The sequence below is a fragment of the Diospyros lotus genome, chromosome 3 (genome assembly GCF_014633365.1).
Source record: "Diospyros lotus cultivar Yz01 chromosome 3, ASM1463336v1, whole genome shotgun sequence".
NCBI classification, from domain to species: domain Eukaryota; kingdom Viridiplantae; phylum Streptophyta; class Magnoliopsida; order Ericales; family Ebenaceae; genus Diospyros; species Diospyros lotus.
In genome coordinates this window covers 32,663,094-32,684,645 of record NC_068340.1, presented here as the reverse complement: position 1 = coordinate 32,684,645, position 21,552 = coordinate 32,663,094, and the positions used below count along the sequence as shown (strand labels likewise).

At 36.3% G+C, this 21,552-nt stretch overlaps 1 protein-coding gene and 1 long non-coding RNA gene across 2 annotated transcripts; both read left to right on the top strand.

Moving 5' to 3' along the window:
* The first annotated feature begins 3 nt into the window (after positions 1 to 3).
* Positions 4 to 17,343, top strand: LOC127796797 (histone acetyltransferase GCN5). Its single transcript, XM_052329194.1, has 13 exons — positions 4 to 854; positions 1,968 to 2,032; positions 2,234 to 2,314; positions 3,051 to 3,140; positions 4,883 to 5,051; positions 5,495 to 5,538; positions 6,242 to 6,341; positions 6,536 to 6,604; positions 7,400 to 7,454; positions 7,759 to 7,877; positions 16,379 to 16,472; positions 16,670 to 16,811; positions 16,914 to 17,343. The coding sequence occupies exons 1-13, from the start codon at positions 288 to 290 to the stop codon at positions 16,978 to 16,980; spliced, it is 1,662 nt and encodes a 553-aa protein (XP_052185154.1). The 5' UTR covers positions 4 to 287; the 3' UTR covers positions 16,981 to 17,343.
* A 548-nt stretch (positions 17,344 to 17,891) lies between these two features.
* Positions 17,892 to 21,458, top strand: LOC127796802 (uncharacterized). The gene is made up of 3 exons (XR_008022099.1): positions 17,892 to 18,171; positions 19,945 to 20,026; positions 21,012 to 21,458. It is a non-coding gene; the product is annotated as an uncharacterized LOC127796802 (long non-coding RNA).
* The last annotated feature ends 94 nt before the right edge of the window (positions 21,459 to 21,552 follow it).

Sequence of the window (21,552 nt, the reverse complement as noted above, 5' to 3'; positions counted from 1 at the left end):
GAAGAGCCACGGTAAATGATCCACGGCATCGCCTTCTAGACCATTCTTATCCGGTCAGGACCAGTTCCACCGGCCGTTACTCCGTCCGTCTGAAGAATCGATTTCGCAAGTTTCTCCCAAAACGGAGGCAAACTGAAATGCTTCTGATCGTCATCACCGCTTTAGCTCTGCTGCCGCTCCCTGTTTTGGAAAACCGTACTTCTCCAAAACCCTAATCTGTCTCTTTCTGTCGGAACTTGCTGAATTTAAAATTATTGGACGAATTTCCTGTTACTCGATCCACAAAAATGGACACGCACTCGTCGCAATTGAACGCACCAGTGCGTTCTCGAAGCTCACAATCTCCGTCACCGTCCCACTCAGCTTCGGCCTCGGCTTCCGCAACATCCTCTATCCACAAGCGCAAGCGCGAGCGCGCGTCGGACGACCACGCGCCGCCTTTCCCCTCATCGTTCTCCGACACCCGCGACGGCGCCCTGACCTCCAACGACGACCTCGAGAGCATCAGCGCCCGCGGAGCCGACTCTGAATCCGAAGAAGAGTCCGAGGAGGTGGTTGACGATGACGAAGAAGATTACGATGGTTCGTCGATGCGGACCTTTACTGCCTCGAGGTTGGGCAATGCTGAGCTGCCTTCCAGAAATACCAAACTCAAAACTGACAATTCGGCCGTCAAGGTTGAGCCTTCGGAGGTTCCGAAAGACGGTGCAACTGTTGGTGGTTCCGCTGCACCAACCTCCGCGAATTCGGTTCCGGGCATTGTAGTGAAGGAGGATAGTGTGAAAAGTATATTTACGGAGAATATACAGACTAGTGGTGCTTATTGTGCAAGGGAAGAGACTTTAAAGAGAGAGGTAACTCTTCACCTCCCAAGTGTTAATCTTACCATTCCTTTTTTACCATTTCTGTGCCTTGCGGCCCTCTGGGTTTATCATTCTGATTATATGGAATTATTTATGAATCATTTCAGAATTTGGTTTCGACTTCATCATAGTAACACTTGAGCTGTAAACGCAGAATGAAGTACTCTAGATGGTTCTAGTTTAGTTAGAGAACAACTTGATTTATAGAGGAGAGAATAAGTAATAAGACTGGAGTGACATCTCTTATCTTCGAGGGAGTCACGATTAAGACGATATGTACATGTGAGATCACTATCAATAGAAAACACCTATTAGGCGAGTGGAGGAAATTTGTAACAAAAGAGGGAGAGGAAGACCAAAGAAAACTCGATGGAAAACCCTTACATGAAATAGGATATATTTGACTTATAGAGAATATGGGACGTGGATAAAGATGATTAGAGATATAGAATTCATCTAGTCAAGCCCGTCTAGTTGGTTTAAGGCTTGTGATCATTATTGTTTGTGTTGTGGAATTATCATGTGCTGAGGTTGGAATTAAAATTCAAAGTTGTCACCCTCTTAGCCCAGCCGTTCAAAATGGTGCTTTTATTTAACATCTCACTGTGATTCTGTGGCATTTAGTACCATAAACTAAATACAAGCTTGTAAAGTCAGCTGAAACTTTTTGACTTTCAATCACCTATAACCTGGCTGAGAATTTGTGATATTTGAATTCATATATGACTTGTTCAAGTAGAATTTTTTTTAAATTTTTTATTTGCATTTGATATTTAATGCTTATCTCGGTAAGCAATTTTGGGTAAACGTACTCTTACTTGGCAGATGAGGAGTGCAAGACATGCTCCGAATAGCATCTAAACAGTCTCTTTGGATACACCTTTTGTCTTACCCTTGAGTACATGGTCCTGATCTTGTGTTCAATTGAATTTGTGCTATATCATTTGACACATTGACTACATGTTCATCTTAGTCGTAGAATTAATTTTGATTTTTTAACTTTTTGCCAACATCTCTGTGTGCAAGTAGTTTGACATATCTGTAGATTCAATGTTCACCTTGATTGAATTTTTAGTCAATGATCAGTCATTGTGGATTTGACAGGAGGAAGCTGGAAGACTTAAGTTTGTATGTGTTTCAAATGATGGTATTGATGAGCATATGGTTTGGTATCTATCTCTCTTTCTTTAATATACATGCAAAATCTACTTTCTCCTCTACATATTTAACATGCACTGTTTCACAAGCTTTTTAAACTCATTATTAGCATGTAACACTTTCCAGTTTGGCTGTTAGGTTTTAACTATTCCTCAAAAATTAACAGTATTAAATCAGAGCTCAACTTATGTATCAACATCTGGCTTCCTCAGGTTGATAGGATTGAAGAATATATTTGCCAGGCAACTTCCTAACATGCCTAAGGAGTACATTGTTCGTCTTGTGATGGATAGGTATGCTTTATGAAAACTTCACTAAAAATTATGGTACGATTCAACATAATTCAAAAATATCAATATTTGTACCTTGAATGTAGCCTGGTGTTGCGTCCCCAGCTGAAAAGATAATGACACCTGTTTAATATTCTTATTGTTATCAGTGATTAGGACAACAGATAACTGCTTTCAGAACACCTTCCTTCTCCCATAATTTTCCTAGATTTGAGACCTGCAGAATTATTCAAAATATGTTGATCTGAAAGTAAAAAATGTGAAGAACAGAGCTTTTGGTCTTTTTTCCTCTAAAATAGTTTTACTGTCAGTGTGTGCCCTTATATTTCTTTATGGTTCCTTAGTTCAGAAATTATGTAATGCTTTCCTGTATTAGCATAATTGATAGCACTCTATAATCATGTAAAGTATCTCCTGTATTGTACCATCATAGACATTTGGAATACTTTATGTGGCATGATTCAAATTGAGTTTTTTCATTTTGTCCATTATCTTGTGAGCCTTCACCCAATTTCAGGGTTTTGCTGCCAGAGAGAGTTTAGTTTAAATTTTATGCTAAGCTTTTCATATTCTAACACATTAAACCAGGAATCCAGATGGCAAATGTTTCACCCAGATTTTAACTGACTCATATAGGACTGGTAGCTGGCTTCTTGCTAGTGTGCATTATTTTGGGGCCCTGAGCTATTTTAGAAATGCTATTAATTTTCTTAATGTTTTAGAGTACTCTTAAATGCAGGAGCCACAAATCTGTGATGGTTGTTAGACGTAATCTGGTTGTTGGACGTAGTCTGGTTGTTGGTGGCATAACATACCGGCCTTATGTCAGGTAATATGTTTTTGCCAGATATTGATGTGACTAGGTACTATATGAACTGCTTACTTCATGACATAATTCTGAAAGGCCATAGGCGCATTGACGCGCAAAGGGTCCCGGAGCCTGAAGCGCGAGGTGCACATTTAAAAAAAAAAACTCAAAATCTTGTAAAATCATAAACAACTATCAAATTATCAATAATAACACATGCATATCATTCATGATTCATCATCTTCAAATTCTAAACTAACAGCATCAAAGTTGATTCATTCATCATGCAAATTCTAAACTAGAAATAAAAGTTGATTCATTCATCATGCAAATTCTAAACTAGAAATAACAAGAAGAAAACAACAACCGTATAAGGAGAGAGCAGCAACCAGCAAGAGAAATTAAGCAAGTAGGCAAGAAATAATCAAATAAAACAAGTAAAGAACTCACAAGAGCAGACTGGAACCGAGAAGAGGGTAGGCTGGAACCAAGAATGGCAGCTGGTTTCGATGGGCAGCGGGCTGCTTGACAGCTTGAAGAGCAGAGGAGAATAGAGGAGAGGAAGAGAGGAGAAGAGCGTGAGCTGTGAGCTGCGAGCAGAGGAGAAGAGCGTGAGTAGAGGAGAAGAGAGGAGGTGGGCACGACTTGACAACAACGAGGATGTCAGATCCTTGATCTGATTAGGCACCTTCTCGTAATTGAGAGAAGGCCGAATAGGTGGGAAGGAGAAATAAGGGAGGGACAAGAGAGAAAGAGAGGGATTAAGAGAGACAGAATTTGAGAGAGGAAAAGGAGGGAAAAGATCAATGTAGAATTCTTACTTGATCCCCATCCTCTGTAGCTTTCTTTATTTATAAGGGAGACGGTTAGAACATCTTCTAGAACAGCCAATTGGCCCATCGAGTGGCCATGTGCCTTAGCTATGATTCTCTACATCCTTTATTCCATACATCCGAGTAACTAACCCAGCTAACTGAAGGACTAATTACAATATTACCCCCATGGCTGTGACAGAGGAGAGGAAGATCGGGCTGATCGGCTGGCACTGGAGAAGATGGAAGTTTCTGGTGGCTGGACAGTTTGAGGAGGGTGTTTCCGACGGCTCCCAAGGTGTTTCCGACGGCTGGCTTGAAGGTCGGAAGGAGAGGGAGAAGATGGGAGTGACGTCGGGGACTCGGGAGGAAGATGGGAGTGTTTTTGGCGGCTGACTTGAAGGTTTTATTTAAAACTTGGGCTGCCCAGGTTTTAAATAAAAGCTAGGTTTCATGAGGTGCACCTCACGCCCCGGCGCCTTGCCGTCCGAGGCACTGAACTGGCGCCTTAAGGCACCTTGTGTCTAGTCGTGCGCCTTTAACATCTATGCTTCATGAAGCTTCATGCTTGTAGCTACTTTCTATTAAATTTTCTTGGTAAAACAAAAAATTGCCTGTTTATAGCTTTTTTGTATGTGCTGACACAGCTCAAATATTGTGGATGTACTTCTCTACTTAATACTTGCCTATATTCAGTTCTCACCACCATAAATATGCCAATTAAGAGACGAGCAAATTATTGGTCCCCTATAATGCATTGGGCACAATATTTTTATATCACTTACACCATTTCTTTTTTTGGTTGATCAGGAATTTTGACTGTTAATTTTTGTGTTAATCATTTATAACTAATATAGAAAGGAGGGTGGATTTATTGATGATTCCAGTATGCTAATTTTGTCCATTGACTAATATAAAATACCTTTCTCTTTATTGTTTTTGATTGCCTAGCCAAAAGTTCGGGGAGATTGCTTTTTGTGCAATTACATCAGATGAGCAAGTAAAAGGTTATGGCACCAGACTGATGAATCACTTAAAGCAGCATGCTCGTGATGTTGATGGCTTAACTCATTTTCTCACTTATGCTGACAATAATGCCGTTGGTTATTTTATTAAACAGGTTTGGTTGTTTTATTTCATTTAGCATTGCTTCCAATTCCATTTAAAACTGTGAAAATGAAGTGGAATGACAAATGTGAAAACACCTTTTTGGTCTTCTCATTTCTTCCACAAGTTTTCATCATTTTTAAAACAAGCAACTAAAAACACTGTTTCCCGTGTTTTCAAATTTTTAAAAATGAAAACTAAAATCAGAAGTCCAACCAAATGGGCCCTAAGACTCCAAATCTCCTGATACTTGATAGTGCAAAAGGAGATGATCAATTGGTTCTCCATCCCTTTACAAAAAGAGCACCAATCAATTGCCACTTGCCCCATGTGGTTCTCCCTAGCAGTTATAATATTTCCATATAATGTTTTTACTAATTTATGTTGGGTGATTTTTTTAATGTTTATATTTCTGAACTGGGCACTCGATAGATCTACATTTGTAATCAATTGTAGGGGTTTACGAAAGAGATTTACTTAGAGAAAGAACGGTGGCACGGGTAAGTTCTTTACAAAGTTAGGGTTTATGTTAAAATGTTTGCATTTCGTTTACATGAAGTAACTTCCAAAAGCCTTAACTAGATGTATCATGATCTCATAAAACCAATGGATTTCACCCTTGAAACAATATGGAGAGTGCAGAGCCTTATTTACATTTTCTGGAATTCTCTTTTTTCTTTCCTTCTGTCTTCAAAGCAAGACAACGGCCTTTTTAGGAGCAACCTGAAAACATTTATATATACGCAAAAACATATTTTTAAACCTGATAGAACCCTTACACAATTGATTGAATTTAAGATCTAAAACAGTAGGAATTCCTCAATTACAGTAGCTTACAGCAATAGCTATAAGCAACTACAGTGAAAGAAAACAAAACAGGCCTATTTGAGAGGGCCTTACTCTCCAACGACTTCTTCAAAAATTCCCCAAATGCATTCTCTCTCCTCCTCCCTTCCTTTTTATGCCTATTCCTCATTCTGTTTAAGCCACGTGAATGAATGTTTCCCTCTAACCAACTTTTGGCTCTTTTGCCCCTGAATCAATTCCTTTGGTTGCCCCTATTATTCCTCTCCTTCTACGCCTTTGATAGGTGTGACTAATAGGAGTCCTAACAAAACCTTAGTTCTTTGGTCTTGTCTGTGAGAAGTTAGTCATTTTTGAACTTAAAGATTTTGACTAAGTTCTATTTCTTTTTTATTCCAGCTACATTAAAGATTATGATGGAGGAATCCTTATGGAATGCAAAATCGATCCAAAGCTTCCATACACTGATTTATCAACTATGATACGCCGTCAGAGGCAGGTAGGATAAAATTTTCTCAGTCAATGGACGATTGAATTAAAACAACAATTTAATATTTATAACAGTTGCACAGAACTGGTTTAATCTATTCAGTGCTAGGCAATTCTAGCTGAAGGAGACATTCTTTGCTGTAAACTCCACTTGTGCTTTTCTGTTTGATCTGTGACAAAGTTCTATTTTATTGGTAATGACAGGCAATTGATGAAAAGATAAGGGAGTTGTCAAATTGTCACATTGTCTACCCTGGGATTGATTTTCAGAAGGTATATACGTCATCATCATTTCTTTTTATTTATTTATTTATTTTTTTGCCCTTTTCTTGGGTAAAGCTTGATTGCATTGAGAGCAATGGAAAACAAAGGGGCTAAGGCATACTTTTTTTTTTCTTTTCACACATGTAAATTGAAAATGGAAAGAAAACAAAAACAGCACTAAAGTTCGTAGTTGTTCTTCATACTGAAAGCCTATCTTGTTTTTCCCAAATGATATGTTCGAATGATATCAACATTTATTCTTACAGTAGTCTGGTGAGTTGTCTCTATAAGAAATACATTGAAAGAATCTGATATTGCCTTTTTTCTACACCTTTCCTTCTGAGACCTGAAACCATCTCCAATTTATGAATTCCACTTGCGATGATCAATATGATGATTTCTTGAGCAACATTAAACTATGTTTGATAAATTTTACATAATTTTGAGGTTGAATGTGGAGTTTTGCATGAATCAGGCCTGTTTAGAATTTAGATGCCTCAATAATTCTAATGTAAGATGTCAAATTGCGCTCCTGCTTTAGCATATTTCAACTTAAACTAAAACCTGACTCCATTGGCATAAATTTCAGTCAGAACAGAGGACTTAAAAGTACATGACACACTAAATCAGCTAGATATTATTTGTACATCTATTTATAGGAAACTTGAAAAAAAAAATTCCTTGAAAAAGTTGAATACTCTTTTCCTTCTGTAAAAAGTGGTCTTAACACATCTGTGAATTATATATCGATGCTTAATTGTAGTTCTGATCAATATCTCTCTATTTTTTTTCCCTTAAATTCAGAAAGAAGCTGGTATTCCTAAAAAAATCTTCAAAGTTGAGGAATTTCCTGGCTTGAGTAAGTTTCCCATGCTTTCAATTTGTTTTCTACTTCATTTGGATGTTTTGTTTTCCCTGAATTCTTGTCATATCTTAGTTTCTAAGTGCATGGACTTTTTCAAACCTTGTAAACTTGATCAATGAATTTTTTTTCTTTTGAGACAGATGATGCATGCACTTCTCTATTGTTGTTTCCTGAACTCTGCAACCTTTGTGAACTTTTTCTTTTCTCTCCTCTCTCCTGCAAATAGAGTGTATTTCCATGTGACCTTTTGTTGTGCTTTGCAAATCTAACCTGATTTCGTTGGTGATAATGATAACAGGGGAGGCAGGGTGGACTCCTGATCAATGGGGTCATTCTCGTTTTAAAACAGTAAATGCTTCTGGTGATGGTGCCTTAAATCAAAAATCTCTGACTACATTCATGCGCTCACTTATAAAGGCAAGTTCAAAATTATTTGCTTCCTTCTCTGTGGTTGCTTTATATTTTGATAAATTGACTTGTATTAAAAAATTTAAGTACTACAAAGTTCGTCTATGTTGATGAGAGATATTCTTAAAGAATTTTTCTGCAATTGGTTGTACTTAACGGAACTGCAGGCGAAGCAGAAAGGTGTGATTAATTAATGGTTGTTGTATGCTGCACTTGCTGATTTTGGTTAAAATATAAGTTTTTCACTATTATTTTTTTGTGGATGTTTAGGTGTGTGCCTTGTTTTTCATGGCTGTAGGTGTTTCAGTAACAACCTGGAACATGTAATATGCTACTGTAGTTCTGTTGATGCAGATGCCTGTTTCTTATGGCTACTTGTTTTTACTAGTTTACGTATAAGCTGAAAATCCAAATTCGAGATTCAACTGCCTTTTTTTTAAAGATTTAAATGAGAAATCCCAAGGGTGTGGGTGTCTTTTGTCCAATTATTACCTCAATGCAGTGGGTAAAACCTTGTTTATGCCACTTAGGCCTTGTTTATGCCACTTAGGCCTTGTTTATCTAGAGGACACTTTTAAACACTCAGTACTATGTTTTTGTTACCTACATTAAGTTTCTCAAGAATCTTGCTAGATTTAGATAGATCAATCTTAAAACGTAGACCTCCTCTTGTTTGAGGCTTGGACTCTACCCAAGAACAAGAATGTGGAGGTCCTTTATTGCAATGGTTCCGTCTTTTTTCAATTGATTGAGTAAAGCAGATTCAGTTGCCTCTTTTTAAGGGTATCTTTTTCTTGTTCTTTATTCCTAGGTTTTCCAATTGATGTTGATTTTGGTCCTCATACTGTTGCTTATTGTTAGAGTTGAACACAGCGATCCCCAAGACTCTCACAATCAGATAACTCACAGAAATAACACTCTACACTTCCAAGAACACAAACGATAGGACGAACAAAACAAGAACAAAGAAAACAGTATAAACAACAAGAGATTTATCCTGGTTCGGTCTCAAAGTGAGACCTACGTCCAGACTGAAGCTGCCTCCTTTCAATCCACTATCTTGAAACAACCATTAGGATGATTACAAAGAGTGCCCAAATCTACACCCAGCCCATATACCCTGAAAGCTAAATGGATTCCTGAGATTACAAGACTTATCCCCAGCCTTACTCTCTCAACCTCTCAATCAATCCCAACCCACAAGATAGAAACAGAAACGCTTTCTCAGAATGAAGCGCACACACTACCTTGCCCCCACGATCCCTATTTATAGACTATAAGGTCGTGAGTTACGCTAACTAACTAACTGATCGGCTGACCGGAACTAACTAAATAGGTCAGCTGCCCTTCTAGAAACATACCTTCTAGAAGAATACTTATTCTAACCCTAAAACAGAAAAGGGAACATACAAATGCCAGTATACATGAACTATCTGTTTACACACAAAATCCTAATCTAGTACAAATGACATAACACTTATTGTATCTTCATCAACACTTTCAAAGTCAATATGGCTTGTATGTGCGGTTATTGATACTATTGGACACAGAAGATGTGCCAATAGATGCAGGGTATGTTGCATGAGTTCCTTGTTCTTCATCAAATAAAAATATACAAATTTGATGCACTTTATTTTGGCTGATGTGAATCATTGCTTAACTACAACATACAATATACAATATACTCTTAGTAGAACATATAATATGTATATTTATTTACTTATGTGTGAACACAGTTCTCATACCAATTAAGAAATTCTAAGGATGTGGGCTTATCTTTCAACTTTCTTGATGAATTAAATTATTAATTTAGTGGACACGAGAGACCATTGGTTGTATGTTAAGACAAATTAGAAGCAACACACAAGACAAATATCTTTTTAACTTGGAAATTCTATACGGGAAGAAAAACAAAAGCACTTAGTTTAGGCTACCAATTCTTATTACCAAAGCTTGTGAATACAAGATTGTAACTCATAACTCAGCCCCCAGCCAAATTGCTTGTGTGTTAGAATCTAAATGCACAAACTAATTTATTGTACAATAATAAGAGGTAATATTAAAATAAAAACAGATATATATTAATAATAGATGCAAGTCAAGGCACCATACCCATCACTCAACCCATAGTAATGGCAATGGGGGAGAGTATGGGTAGGTAACCCCTCAGCCCATCCCCCAAGCCAGATCTTCATTCTTGTCCTTTTCTCGTACCTATACTCTTAGAGTATTTCATTTAACCCTCCATCGTCATACCCATAGGATAATGGGTACCCAATAGGTACTTGTATACTTGATATATTTTATTCTAATAAATTCTTATTTATAATTTAAATAACTTCACAAAATTTGATAACAAATAAATCTTTAACATTAATGCAAGCAAAAAGCTAAAACAACTACTGTAATTGTTATATCTAGGGTTGCTGGAACTAATTTCTTGGATAGAAATTCTACTACACTTACTCTCACACACTCACGGATTTGATCTAAGCAACAGATTTAATAGAATCAACAAAAAACATAATTAATCCAAACAAGAAACACAAACCACACATCCACAAGAACATCAAGATTATCCTGGTTTATGCCATGTGAATGGCATTACATCCAGTCTCTAAGATCCTCCTGAGAGCAGTCTTTATTTCCAGAAATCGAGCAATACAGTAGCGGCTCTTCTCTCCATTCTATTCCCGAGCACCCCAATTGTTTTCCCCCAAGATTACAAAGCTAACAGCCTTAGCTTTTCTCTCAGAAACAATCATCACTCGTTACAAATAGAAAAATGAGAACTCTCTCTCCATTTGCTACCCCTTGCCCTCTATTTATAATAGTGGGTGGATATCCCAATGAATATTATTAGATATTTACAGTTTAACCCCCAAACTATAACTAATTACAGTTTGGGTTATAACTTCTATCTAAAATCTTCAAAAGGAATTCTAGCGAATTGCCATCATTCACTGCTACTGCCATCACCTTCTTCTTATACCATATACTTGAGACAACCTTTAACAATTCTCCACCATTGTCTTGAGTATACTTCAACCTTCATCCATCCAAGCTTTGGTCTTCCAATAGATGAAATGAACCTGCTTCATAGGTTCTTCACGCTGCACCTGATCACTCAAACACAAAACAAACATCAAAGAAAACAAATTAATGCTGTAAGACATAACAATGGACCGCCTTTGGATAAAATTCCAGCTGCAATAACTAAACCTGCAACTCTCATTAGATATTATCCTCAAGGGATTTTCCTAATGGATACATTCCTCACACCAATATGATTGGTTTCTCCATAGTTTCTAAGTACACTCCACCATAAACCAAATCCATACTCAATGATACTCATTAATCCAAAAGTGTCCAAACCTTTATACAGCATCACAACACAGTGAACCTTTCCTGGATTGGCCTTAACTTTGCTAGACTTCCTCCTAGCTCCCAAAACCGGCCTTTTAGGATTTACCACTGACTTTCTCTAATGTTTACTTCAAACAAACATGACTGCTCATCTCTATCTATCAGTCTACTAAGATATGCTTACAATTAGGGTAACCTAGGCTCTGCCTTAAGCTGTCCAAACCCTATTCCAATCTCTATGCCTTAGTCTTTCCCAGCTTATGCTTCCTCCCACACTCTCAAACACTGATCTAAACACTCAGCTACACCTTGAGAGTTCTATTTTGGAGAAAATACCAATAAAGCTGCCCATCAATATACTAAGCATACCACTGGAATATTCACAGCTTCCCTATGCACTCAATTTTAACCCTTTTGGACTCTTCCAATCTTATATCTTACCTGAGGAACTACTATCATATCTCATACCTAGAGAGACCTTCTAAGCAACCAATCCTTGCTTACGTTTCCCTCTAGCCTCTTATTCCTTGGCTATACTATAAGATCACTTTTCTCTTAGTTTCCACATGGATAATGGCTGTTAGTGATACCTATTTGATCCAAATTAAGCCTTCATATGCTGCTTTAATCAATGGCCATTTGTCTAGCATTTTTCCTAGACTTTTCCCCATTTCCAGCACCTTCCTTAATTCTCAAATAGACACTTCACAGCACTCCATCCCTTTAACCTAAGGGATCTTTCATCTAAGTCCAACATTCTCCCCAAATTTACATGGCTCCATGCCATTCATTTGGACAAGAGTGCATCACCTCTTCTTATACAAGAGGTTCTATTTACCAGCCTGCTCCTTAGCACTCAAACCTGAGCCTAAGCATCCTTCAAACCCAACATTCCATACTTCACTGGTAGATTACTTGAGCTTAATCCAGATTTTGATCAACCATGGGCTTCACCATACAAGACAACCCTTGCACACACCCTTTTCCCCTCACTGTTCACAAGGACCCTCAATGCAAGAGCCAAAGCTATACTAGCTTCCTCCCTCTCACAATCTAGCCCAAGCTTACACAATGAATATGACCAAAAAATTTTCAGATTTCTCTATTGCTATACCCTGGTTCATAGGTTAGTTTAGGACATTCCCAAAGGTTTCTCCTTGCTGTTTTCTTTACACAGCATCCCAGATTTCATCCATTGCCCTTAGCATCAGCTAATTTTATGTCCTATTGGTAGAGTTTTCCCACATAGGTAAGAACCCTAGCTTTTGAAGACCTAGGCATACCTATTCCACAACTCTACTCCACCTAACTTTTCATACCAGAAGCAATTTCCAGCAAGCTTATTTTTAATTCCAGCAAGCTCATATACGCTTGGGAATTCCTTAGGGACATACCATCTCCACTAGGTTCACCTCGCCTAGCTCTACCATGAGACAAGGCCTAGATAGGTTCCCAAAACATCTTAGAAACTGATTTCTAATGGGATTTACTGATTTTGGAGACTTCTACATTTGGAGACCTAGACAAAGCTACATGGTTTCTATTCCTATACACCTGCAAATTTTTCCCTCCCCTAATATCCCTAGTCTTAGATACCTTTTCTAGTCCTTGCTCACCATTGTGAGCCATCCTCAACAAATGACACAGCCTAACCTTATCATAGGCTATCCTGTAGAGGCTGCAGCTTATTCACAGAATCTGCAAACATGCACCACATAACCTCTATTCTTGAGGGTTGCTTCCATCTCTCTAAGAGATCCTAGTAACTCTTAGGACTTCAATTCTCACTATCTAATTATTCATAAGGACATTAAGCTTTCTATAACAACAGGGATATATTTTACAGCTTCTTAATAATCTGGAATAGCTCCACCATGCATCCTATTCTCCCATCTCCAACTCCCTTAACCTTACTTTGATGCCTAGACAAACCATTCCCCCCTCCACCATGACTCTATGGGTAAATACCCTTTTCCTATGAGAATTACACCCTAACCCTAGGACCTATGCTATTTTTACTGCATACCTAGAAAGACTATAGGACATCCGCACTCTCATAGCTAAAACCACACATGGTGTTTGAACATTCGGGGCTAGTTCTTTCTTGGGATTCTTTCTTCCTATTTGGGTAATTCTTCTTCATATGCCCTTCTTCATGGCAATGAAAGAATTTAATCACTTTCTTGTTGATTTCTTTTCTTTTATCACAGATTTCCTTTTTCTGTTCACCCGTAAGGGATTCTGGTGGTTTTTCCTCACTGCCTAAGGCCTCTTCCAGCCCTAAATTTCCTAGTAAAGCCCTCATCTTCATCTTCCAAAGGCCGAAATCATTCTGGCCATCAAACTTCTCTATGTCATACCTAGTTGCAGCCATTATTTGACACCATTCTATGACCGAGAATCAAAACAGAAGAAATCTTGATGAATCTTGATACTAGAAATAGGCTCTGATACCAATTTGTTATATCTAGGGTTGCTGGAACTAATTTCTTGGACAAAAATTCTACCACACTTACTCTCACACACTCACGGATTTGATCTAAGGAACAGATTTAATAGAATCAACAGAAAACAGAATTAATCCAAACAAGAAACACAAACCACACATCCACAAGAACATCAAGATTATCCTGGTTCATGCCATGTGAATGGCACTACATCCAGCCTCTAAGATCCTCTTGAGAGCAGTCTTTATTTCCAGAAATCGAGCAATACAGTAGCGGCCCTTCTCTCCTTTCTATTCCCGAGCACCCCAATTGTTTTCCCCCAAGATTACAAAGCTAACAGCCCTAGCTTTTCTCTCAGAAACAATCATCACTCGTTACAAATAGAAAAATGAGAACTCTCTCTTCATTTGCTACCCCTTGTCCTCTATTTATAATAGTGGGTGGATATTCCAATGAATATTATTAGATATTTATAGTTTAACCCCCAAACTATAACTAATTACAGTTTAGGTTACAACTTCTATCTAAAATCTTCAAAAGGAACTCTAGCAAACTGCCATCATTCACTGCTACTACCATCATCTTCTTCTTATACCATATACTCGAGACAACATTTAACAATAATATTTTAAATTGTTCCAATACATTAAGTAATAAAAAATATCACCTTGATTTGTTGATGGCAAGGGTGAGAAGCAGGAGATGCCATAACTAGGTAAGGTTTCAAGCATAGTTGTTAAATAAAGATTCAAATCTTGAATCAATTTATTGATTTTGCTACTAATCAAGAATTGAGAATCAAATCGAATTGTAAGATTCAGTATATATATATTAAACTAATAAATATATAAAATTCAAACATAAATCTCATATTACTCAACAAAAAATTAATAAATATTCATATAAAATATCTAATATCCTAAAAGTATATCGTTAAGTACGAAAAGAATAAATAATAGCATATCAATTATTAAGATCATTATCTCCTAAGTTCTAACTAATCAACCTCAAGGTCAAAGTTATCATCAATATCATCTTCTCCTTCACCATTATCATTGAGGATAGCATGGGAGATCATTTCCCTTGTTTGGATAAGAGTTTCATAATGGAAGGGAAGGGAAAAGGAGGTGCATTATACCTCCCATTCCCCTCCGTACCTTATTTTGCTTACACCGCAATTTGGGGTGTAAGGAGCAGAAAAAAAATATATTTATAAATATATTATTGTTTTTACTATTTTACCCTTATAATTTTTCCACTTATTTATTTATTTTGAAAGTAAAAGGAGTATAATTGTAACTTTTTTTTTTCTTTTTTACTGTTTTGTCTTCTCCATCCAAATAATATGAAGTTATATTACGCTTATTTACATTTTATTCTCTCCAAACAATGGAAAGATAACAAACTTTACGCTACTTCCTTTACCCTTTTCGTTCCTTTATGTACTGTTCCATTCTTTACCCTACTCTCTCCCAAACATAGGCTTAAGTTCCTTGAACATATCTAAAGTATAAATATCGTTAGAAGATGAATGGTGCTCAGATTTTTTTGATTTTATTTCTAAATTTTGGTTTGATAAAATTCAACCAATTCATGATTCACTTTTGATTCACTAATTTACTTCCGATTCTTTCCAATTTTTGATTCTCCTATAGATTTGAATTGTTTTAGTTCAAAATTGTACTGAATCACATGATTCAAATTGTGAATCATGTGTTCTAACAACAATGGTTTTAAGTTTTTTAAAATATATCTGATTTGGGCCTTTTTTTGAGCCTGTGAGTTGTAATATATATACATATATATATAAAATCTATAGCAGGGTTGGGTATGGGTAGGGGACATTATCCCTGCCACCCTACTCTGTGGTATTTTAAATACCTTCCCCATAGGGGTTCGGCAGGTACCGTAGGGTAGGGTTCCCATTGCCATACTCATACCCATGCAGGTATTTTCTCCCCAGTCCATATTCCATATTCACCTTGTCAGCTGAAATTTCAAACCCATACCTGCCCCAAACTGACTGGATTTGTCAAATACTGCTCAGATCAGGTAAAAATTGCCATCCTTAAAACCCACAGGTTCCAAGAAATTATGGAAGGTAGCAGATACCTAATCTAAGCAGAACTGGTTGAAGTGGAAAATTAGCTTGTTTGCTCTTTCCTCTAGTAGTGTTGATTTGATTCTCTGCCTGACATCCATTGAGTCATGGCATCCTTCATTAAACTTATTTGGATATCATTCTTGCATCTCTTATCCACTTCAATAATTCTAGAATTCTTCAAACTTTGCCCGAGTCTTCAGTTGACCAGTTTAGCCCTTTACAAAACAGGTGCAATCAATTTCTAAATACTCTCACTGCAAGTTAAACTCAAATTCCCAATATCAGTTTGTTTTTAAATGGAATTTACTACAACTAAAAATCTTATTAAAAATAATGAGGAACTGCTGATGGATCCGTCTGTCTAGTTTTCATGTCAAAAACTTGGCAATATTTTGTTTATGGATACTTGAGATTCACTTAGACTGATCTTGAGCAGCAGAAAACTTTTATTATTTTATGATGCATGGGAAACCTGAAGAATTGATTTTTGTAAATACTCTCTTATTGGCAAACCAGTTTTCTTTTCATTTTATTGCTTTCAGTTCAGTATTTGATTTTATATCCTCGTTGATAATAATTCTCCATTTAAGCAGGCAATGCACGACCATGTTGATGCTTGGCCATTCAAAGATCCAGTTGACGCACGTGATGTACCTGATTACTATGACATCATTAAAGATCCCATGGGTAAGAACAACCCTTGGCCATCTGTCTACAACAAAGTAACATTTGACGTAGGGTTAGATATGATTGTTGTTATGATGTTTGCAAGAGTCAGGCACATAAGGTTTCTCTCATTATTGTCTTGTTACTTTTGAGAAAATCCCGTTAAGTGTTGCTTGCCCATTTTGTGTTAAGACTATAGTGCTTGCATGCTAATGCAGATTTGAAAACGCTGTCCAAGCGGGTGGAGTCAGAGCAATATTATGTGACCTTTGAGATGTTTGTTGCGGATGTCAAGAGGATGTTTCTTAATGCCCGCACCTATAACTCCCCTGAAACAATCTATTTTAAATGTGCAACCAGGCAATTCCTTGAATCCGTCGTGCCTATTTGTTGCTCCAATGTTATTCCATAATTAAAACTCACCAAAGACGGCGAATAGATTAACTTCTGAATGGCTTGCAGGCTGGAAGCCCATTTCTCGAGCAAAGTTCAACTGGGTCTGCAATCTGGTACCAAAATCCAGCACTGACAAGATATCTGGTTATATTATCGTTTTGTTCTAAAATCAAAGAGGACATGGAGGCTCACTCGTTGTTTTTTGGACGGTGCAGCTTCTTGTTTGAGTTGTTCTTGTCATGCCCGTATCTTTGTGGGACAAATTGGGAATCTTAATCTTAAATTAGAATGAACCAATGGTTCATTTATTCCTTGATGTAGCAAGTCTAAACTGGTTATGTAGGAATGGTGGATGATTGCAATTTGAAGTGAATCTCATGTGCATTGGGGTGACGCCTGGAGTTCAACTGTTGTTTAATTGTTGTATTTTGATGATTCAGTTGTACTTTTGGAATCTACTTTGTATTTATTAAAACAATTAAAAAAAAAAAAAAAAGGTATAGGGGCCTGTGACCCAATGCCGTAACTGTGCCAATTTGGACTTGGTATAAGTACTTTCTTTTATTTTAGTTTTTCTGTTTTCCAAATTCAGAATAATAGACATTTTAAAATATTTTTGGTGATACTATACAGTTATGAAATCATGATTATTGCAAATAGTGTACTTTCCTTTTGTCGTAATGAAATCATTTAAGTGTGTAAATTAACAAAGTAATTTGTTTGATGAACAGTTTGGTGAATGGGTTCGATGTGCGTTGCTTTCTAATTTAAATTAATGAAAAATGAATATGATTTTGATAAGAGGAGATAAAAAAATTAGAACATAAATTGGGTTAGCTTGTTTATTATTAATTTTAAAATTTGTTATACAATTGATACAGTTCAGTAATTTTTTAGTTAATTAATCATTTTAAAATTTGTTATACAATTGATACAGTTCAGTAATTTTTTAGTTAATTAATCCCCTAATTTTTAATATCAAGAATTATTTGTTATCTATCTATTATTATATAAATAGAAAAATAAGGGAATAAATAAGATTTGGACAAGGGCGTGAACGTGATTGTTCACAAAAACGAAGAGCAATACCATAGGCGTTGGGGCTGACGTCACAGACACAGTCTCTTCTTCCTTCTTCAATTGGGCGTGTAATCGAAATTCTTATCTTAAACCCGTTAATTTAGATTCATCGATCTGCTTCAAGCTCAAGATCTCTGGCTTTACCAATCTCACAGTATCTGCAGAATTCATTGCCCACTGATAGAATTCCTCACCCTTTCGACGAAGAAGTAGTCAACCTGTTCGCAGCAAGTTCAAAAATTATGTACGTATGTGTTTCCTGTCTGATCGTGAACGAAAATTTGTAAAATATTACAATGTTTGGACCTGTGGTTTGGTGGAGTTTTTCTATGTATGCCATTGAACTTAGATTTTTTGTTATAACCAATATTGATTTATAAGCATTTTGGAACTTCTGCTGAGATCCGTTTAGAGTTGTTCTTCGCATATGGTTATTTTCTGTCGGATTCACAGATCTGTTTACTGGATTTTATATGCTATGTGAAACAGCATTATTTTCTTGTTAATCGGATTCAATCCGGATCAATACCAAGAAAAGAAGGCTTGAAGCCCTGACCTGAGCCTGAGCCACCCTACATCAAGGGAACCCAACTCAACTCGATTAACAATTATGGAACTCAACTTGAACTTAGAAAGCAATCCAAATACACACGAGAAATTATGGAATTGAACCAATTCGATGACATGAACTTTGTGTTTCTGATTTGCACCCACATCTTTTTATTTGATTTAATGTCTGTTTTATGATTTATTGATTGGATTGTGACCCTATTTGACTTTAATTTATGAATTTATTATTAATTATTTTAACAAACATATACGTCTTCAGTAAATCAAAACACCCTAAGATTTTGTTTTCTGTGAAAATATTGTCAGTAGGAATTCTATGTCAAAATGATTGGAAGTGTTCATTGATTAATCATTAAACTAATAATTTTAATATGAATTAAAATATTTGCAAAGTTAGCTTTTAAACTAATCATTCGTGTGCACTTTTTATCCTTTTTTTTTTTTGTATTTTGTCAAAAAATCATCTATCTTAATGCACTTGCATGCCTAGGATAATAACTCAAAAAATTAGAGGTAATTAGAAAAAAGTAAACTAATTAGTCGATATAAGATACATATAATGAAAATAATAATAATATGTGTATATATAAATGTAATATATGAACATATATTATTTGTGTATTTTGACTTTCGGTGTTTTGTGGATTCCTGGGACTGCACAATTTTCCTTGCGATCAAACCACATCTCTCTCTCTCTCTTGTCACATTTCAAGGATCCCCAAGAATATATTAATAATTATATAATATATGTATTTCTTTCTAATTGTATTCTAGTGCTGTAGCAATTTGTTTCTTTCTATTGTAAAGGATAGAGTAATTTATAAATAAGTTACATCAATTAGAGAATGATATTGTTTAATGATAATTGAATGTTGTTTTTCTCCCTATCTCTATTCTGTCCGATCCTCCTTTATTTTTGTCTGTTTTCCTCTTCATTTCTGTCCTATTTTTCCCTCGAATTCTTTCAATTTTCCATAGGTACATGACATTTGTGGTCTTTCGATGCTTTGGGAGTCTAAACACCACAAAGAGTATAAACATCCCAAGAATAATTGACTGCCTCATGATCTTTTCACATTTCCCGATTGTTCCTAGTATAGATCACACCAAAACAAATGGCTAAGCTTAGCAATTTACAATTCAATAAATTGGAAAAAAAAAACTGTCTAAAATGCAGCTGGTTTGTCAGCATACTCTATTCAGACCGTTAAAAGATGTCAATTACTTTGGTCCTTTATGCTGCCAGATGTTTTTCCCAGCAGCCATAACGTTGTCCCTTTAGGATGGAACTGAAAAGCTAAAAGAGGGAAAAGAAAAAAGGACATCCAATTTGTTTCTTTAAAATGTTGAGAAGAAAAGAAGAAATTTTGAACATGACAATACAATGGACTTGGAACCAACATTTACAAGACACCTGATTCTTGTTTTTGTTTTTTCTAATTTTCAGAAACAACGATGAAACAAATTGAGGATGCATTCAGAGAGTTACAACGAGAGAGGACATTGCAATAGTGTTAATCAGTCAATATGTAAGTGATTACTTCTCTCATTTATTATTTTTTGGTTGGTCTATTATGCTCCTCATTGGTTATGCATATGATAATTTTTGAATTGGTTAAATTGGTGCAAGTCTATGCGAAATCTTATATATCTCAAGCACCTCATACATGGCTTTCCTCCTGTCTAATTATGTGGTGCTTTATGTGGAGAAAATTTGAAATTTTAAAATTATGGCATGTTAATATCACTAGACATTTGGCAATGAATCGTTTCTTGCACTTGGCAAATGCCGGTTAACTTTTCCAGAGGAAGATATTATTAAGATACTTGATTGCCAAACAGCCATTGGTCTGAAAGTAGCAGCTGTTAAGTAAGATTGGTAGGATTGACTACTGGAGTTGCTTGCCAAAATAGAGTGTGATGTGGCCATGCTATGTGGAACAGAAACCACCCTGAAGATGAGTGAGCGTAAGATGAGAGTTTTTCAAGTTGTACTGTTCAGGTTGTGGCCTTGGTAATATGAGTTGTAAGATCCTCTGTTTAACCGATGGTCTTGTCATATTCTCAGGAACCATCAATTACCCAGGAACATCACTGAAGGAGAATAAGAATTAGCTTGGCGTTTACAAAAACGAAAGTAAGTAATAATAAGAATAAGAATTAGCTTGACATCGGAATTCTGTTGAGCTTATGCGCGTCTGGTGAGAATTAATGAAATTGAAATATGAGCAGGTAAGAGTTTTGTATAAAATTAGACATAAAATACTAATTGCCTAAAAAGTTGCATGCTATCGTATGAACAAAATTTTTTGTTACAAAAAATGTATTGGCGAAGTTTGGAATTAATTTTTCCATGTCCTCGTGTTCATGATTATTTTTAGACATGCTAGTGCCCCAAAAACTCTTGGTCCATGTTGTATAACATGCGGTTTGTAGGCACCAGGGATGGGATTTTTGGATTGCTGTGCCTCCTGTTAAGTTGGCCCCTAAAGCCTTTTCATTTCTATTGTTCAGGTTGCAAACATGATAAGGTTCTCAGTAGATAGCTACAACAAACCGATTCCAGCAATTTTGGAGATCCCATCAAAGGACCATCCTTGCGATACCGCACGTGATTCGATACTTTCACGAGTGAAGTACCTCTTCTCAGCTGAGTCAGTAGCGTTAACTTACCACCGGCAGCTGTTAAAGAGTTGTGTCTTGACCTGAACCATTTGAAGTGGTAGTTTGCGCTGTAGTTGCTAGTTGTGTTCGGGATTATTATATATATTCTGTCATATGCACAATAAGCAACGTTTATGAAAAGTAAACCGAAGGAAAGTTCATATCTGAGGGTAGTAAAGATATTAGCATTTCGATTCTTCTATTCTTATCTTTCTATTAGTTTGTTGAATTTTGCATCTTAATTCGTGACTTCTCGACTTGAATGGATCTATTTATTCAGTCCTATTATTATTATTATTGGTTTGAGTTTTTTTCTGATGCTTGATATAATCTTCATGGGGTTATACTGTTCCTTCATGGGAAACACAATTTTGAACAACTTCCCATATAG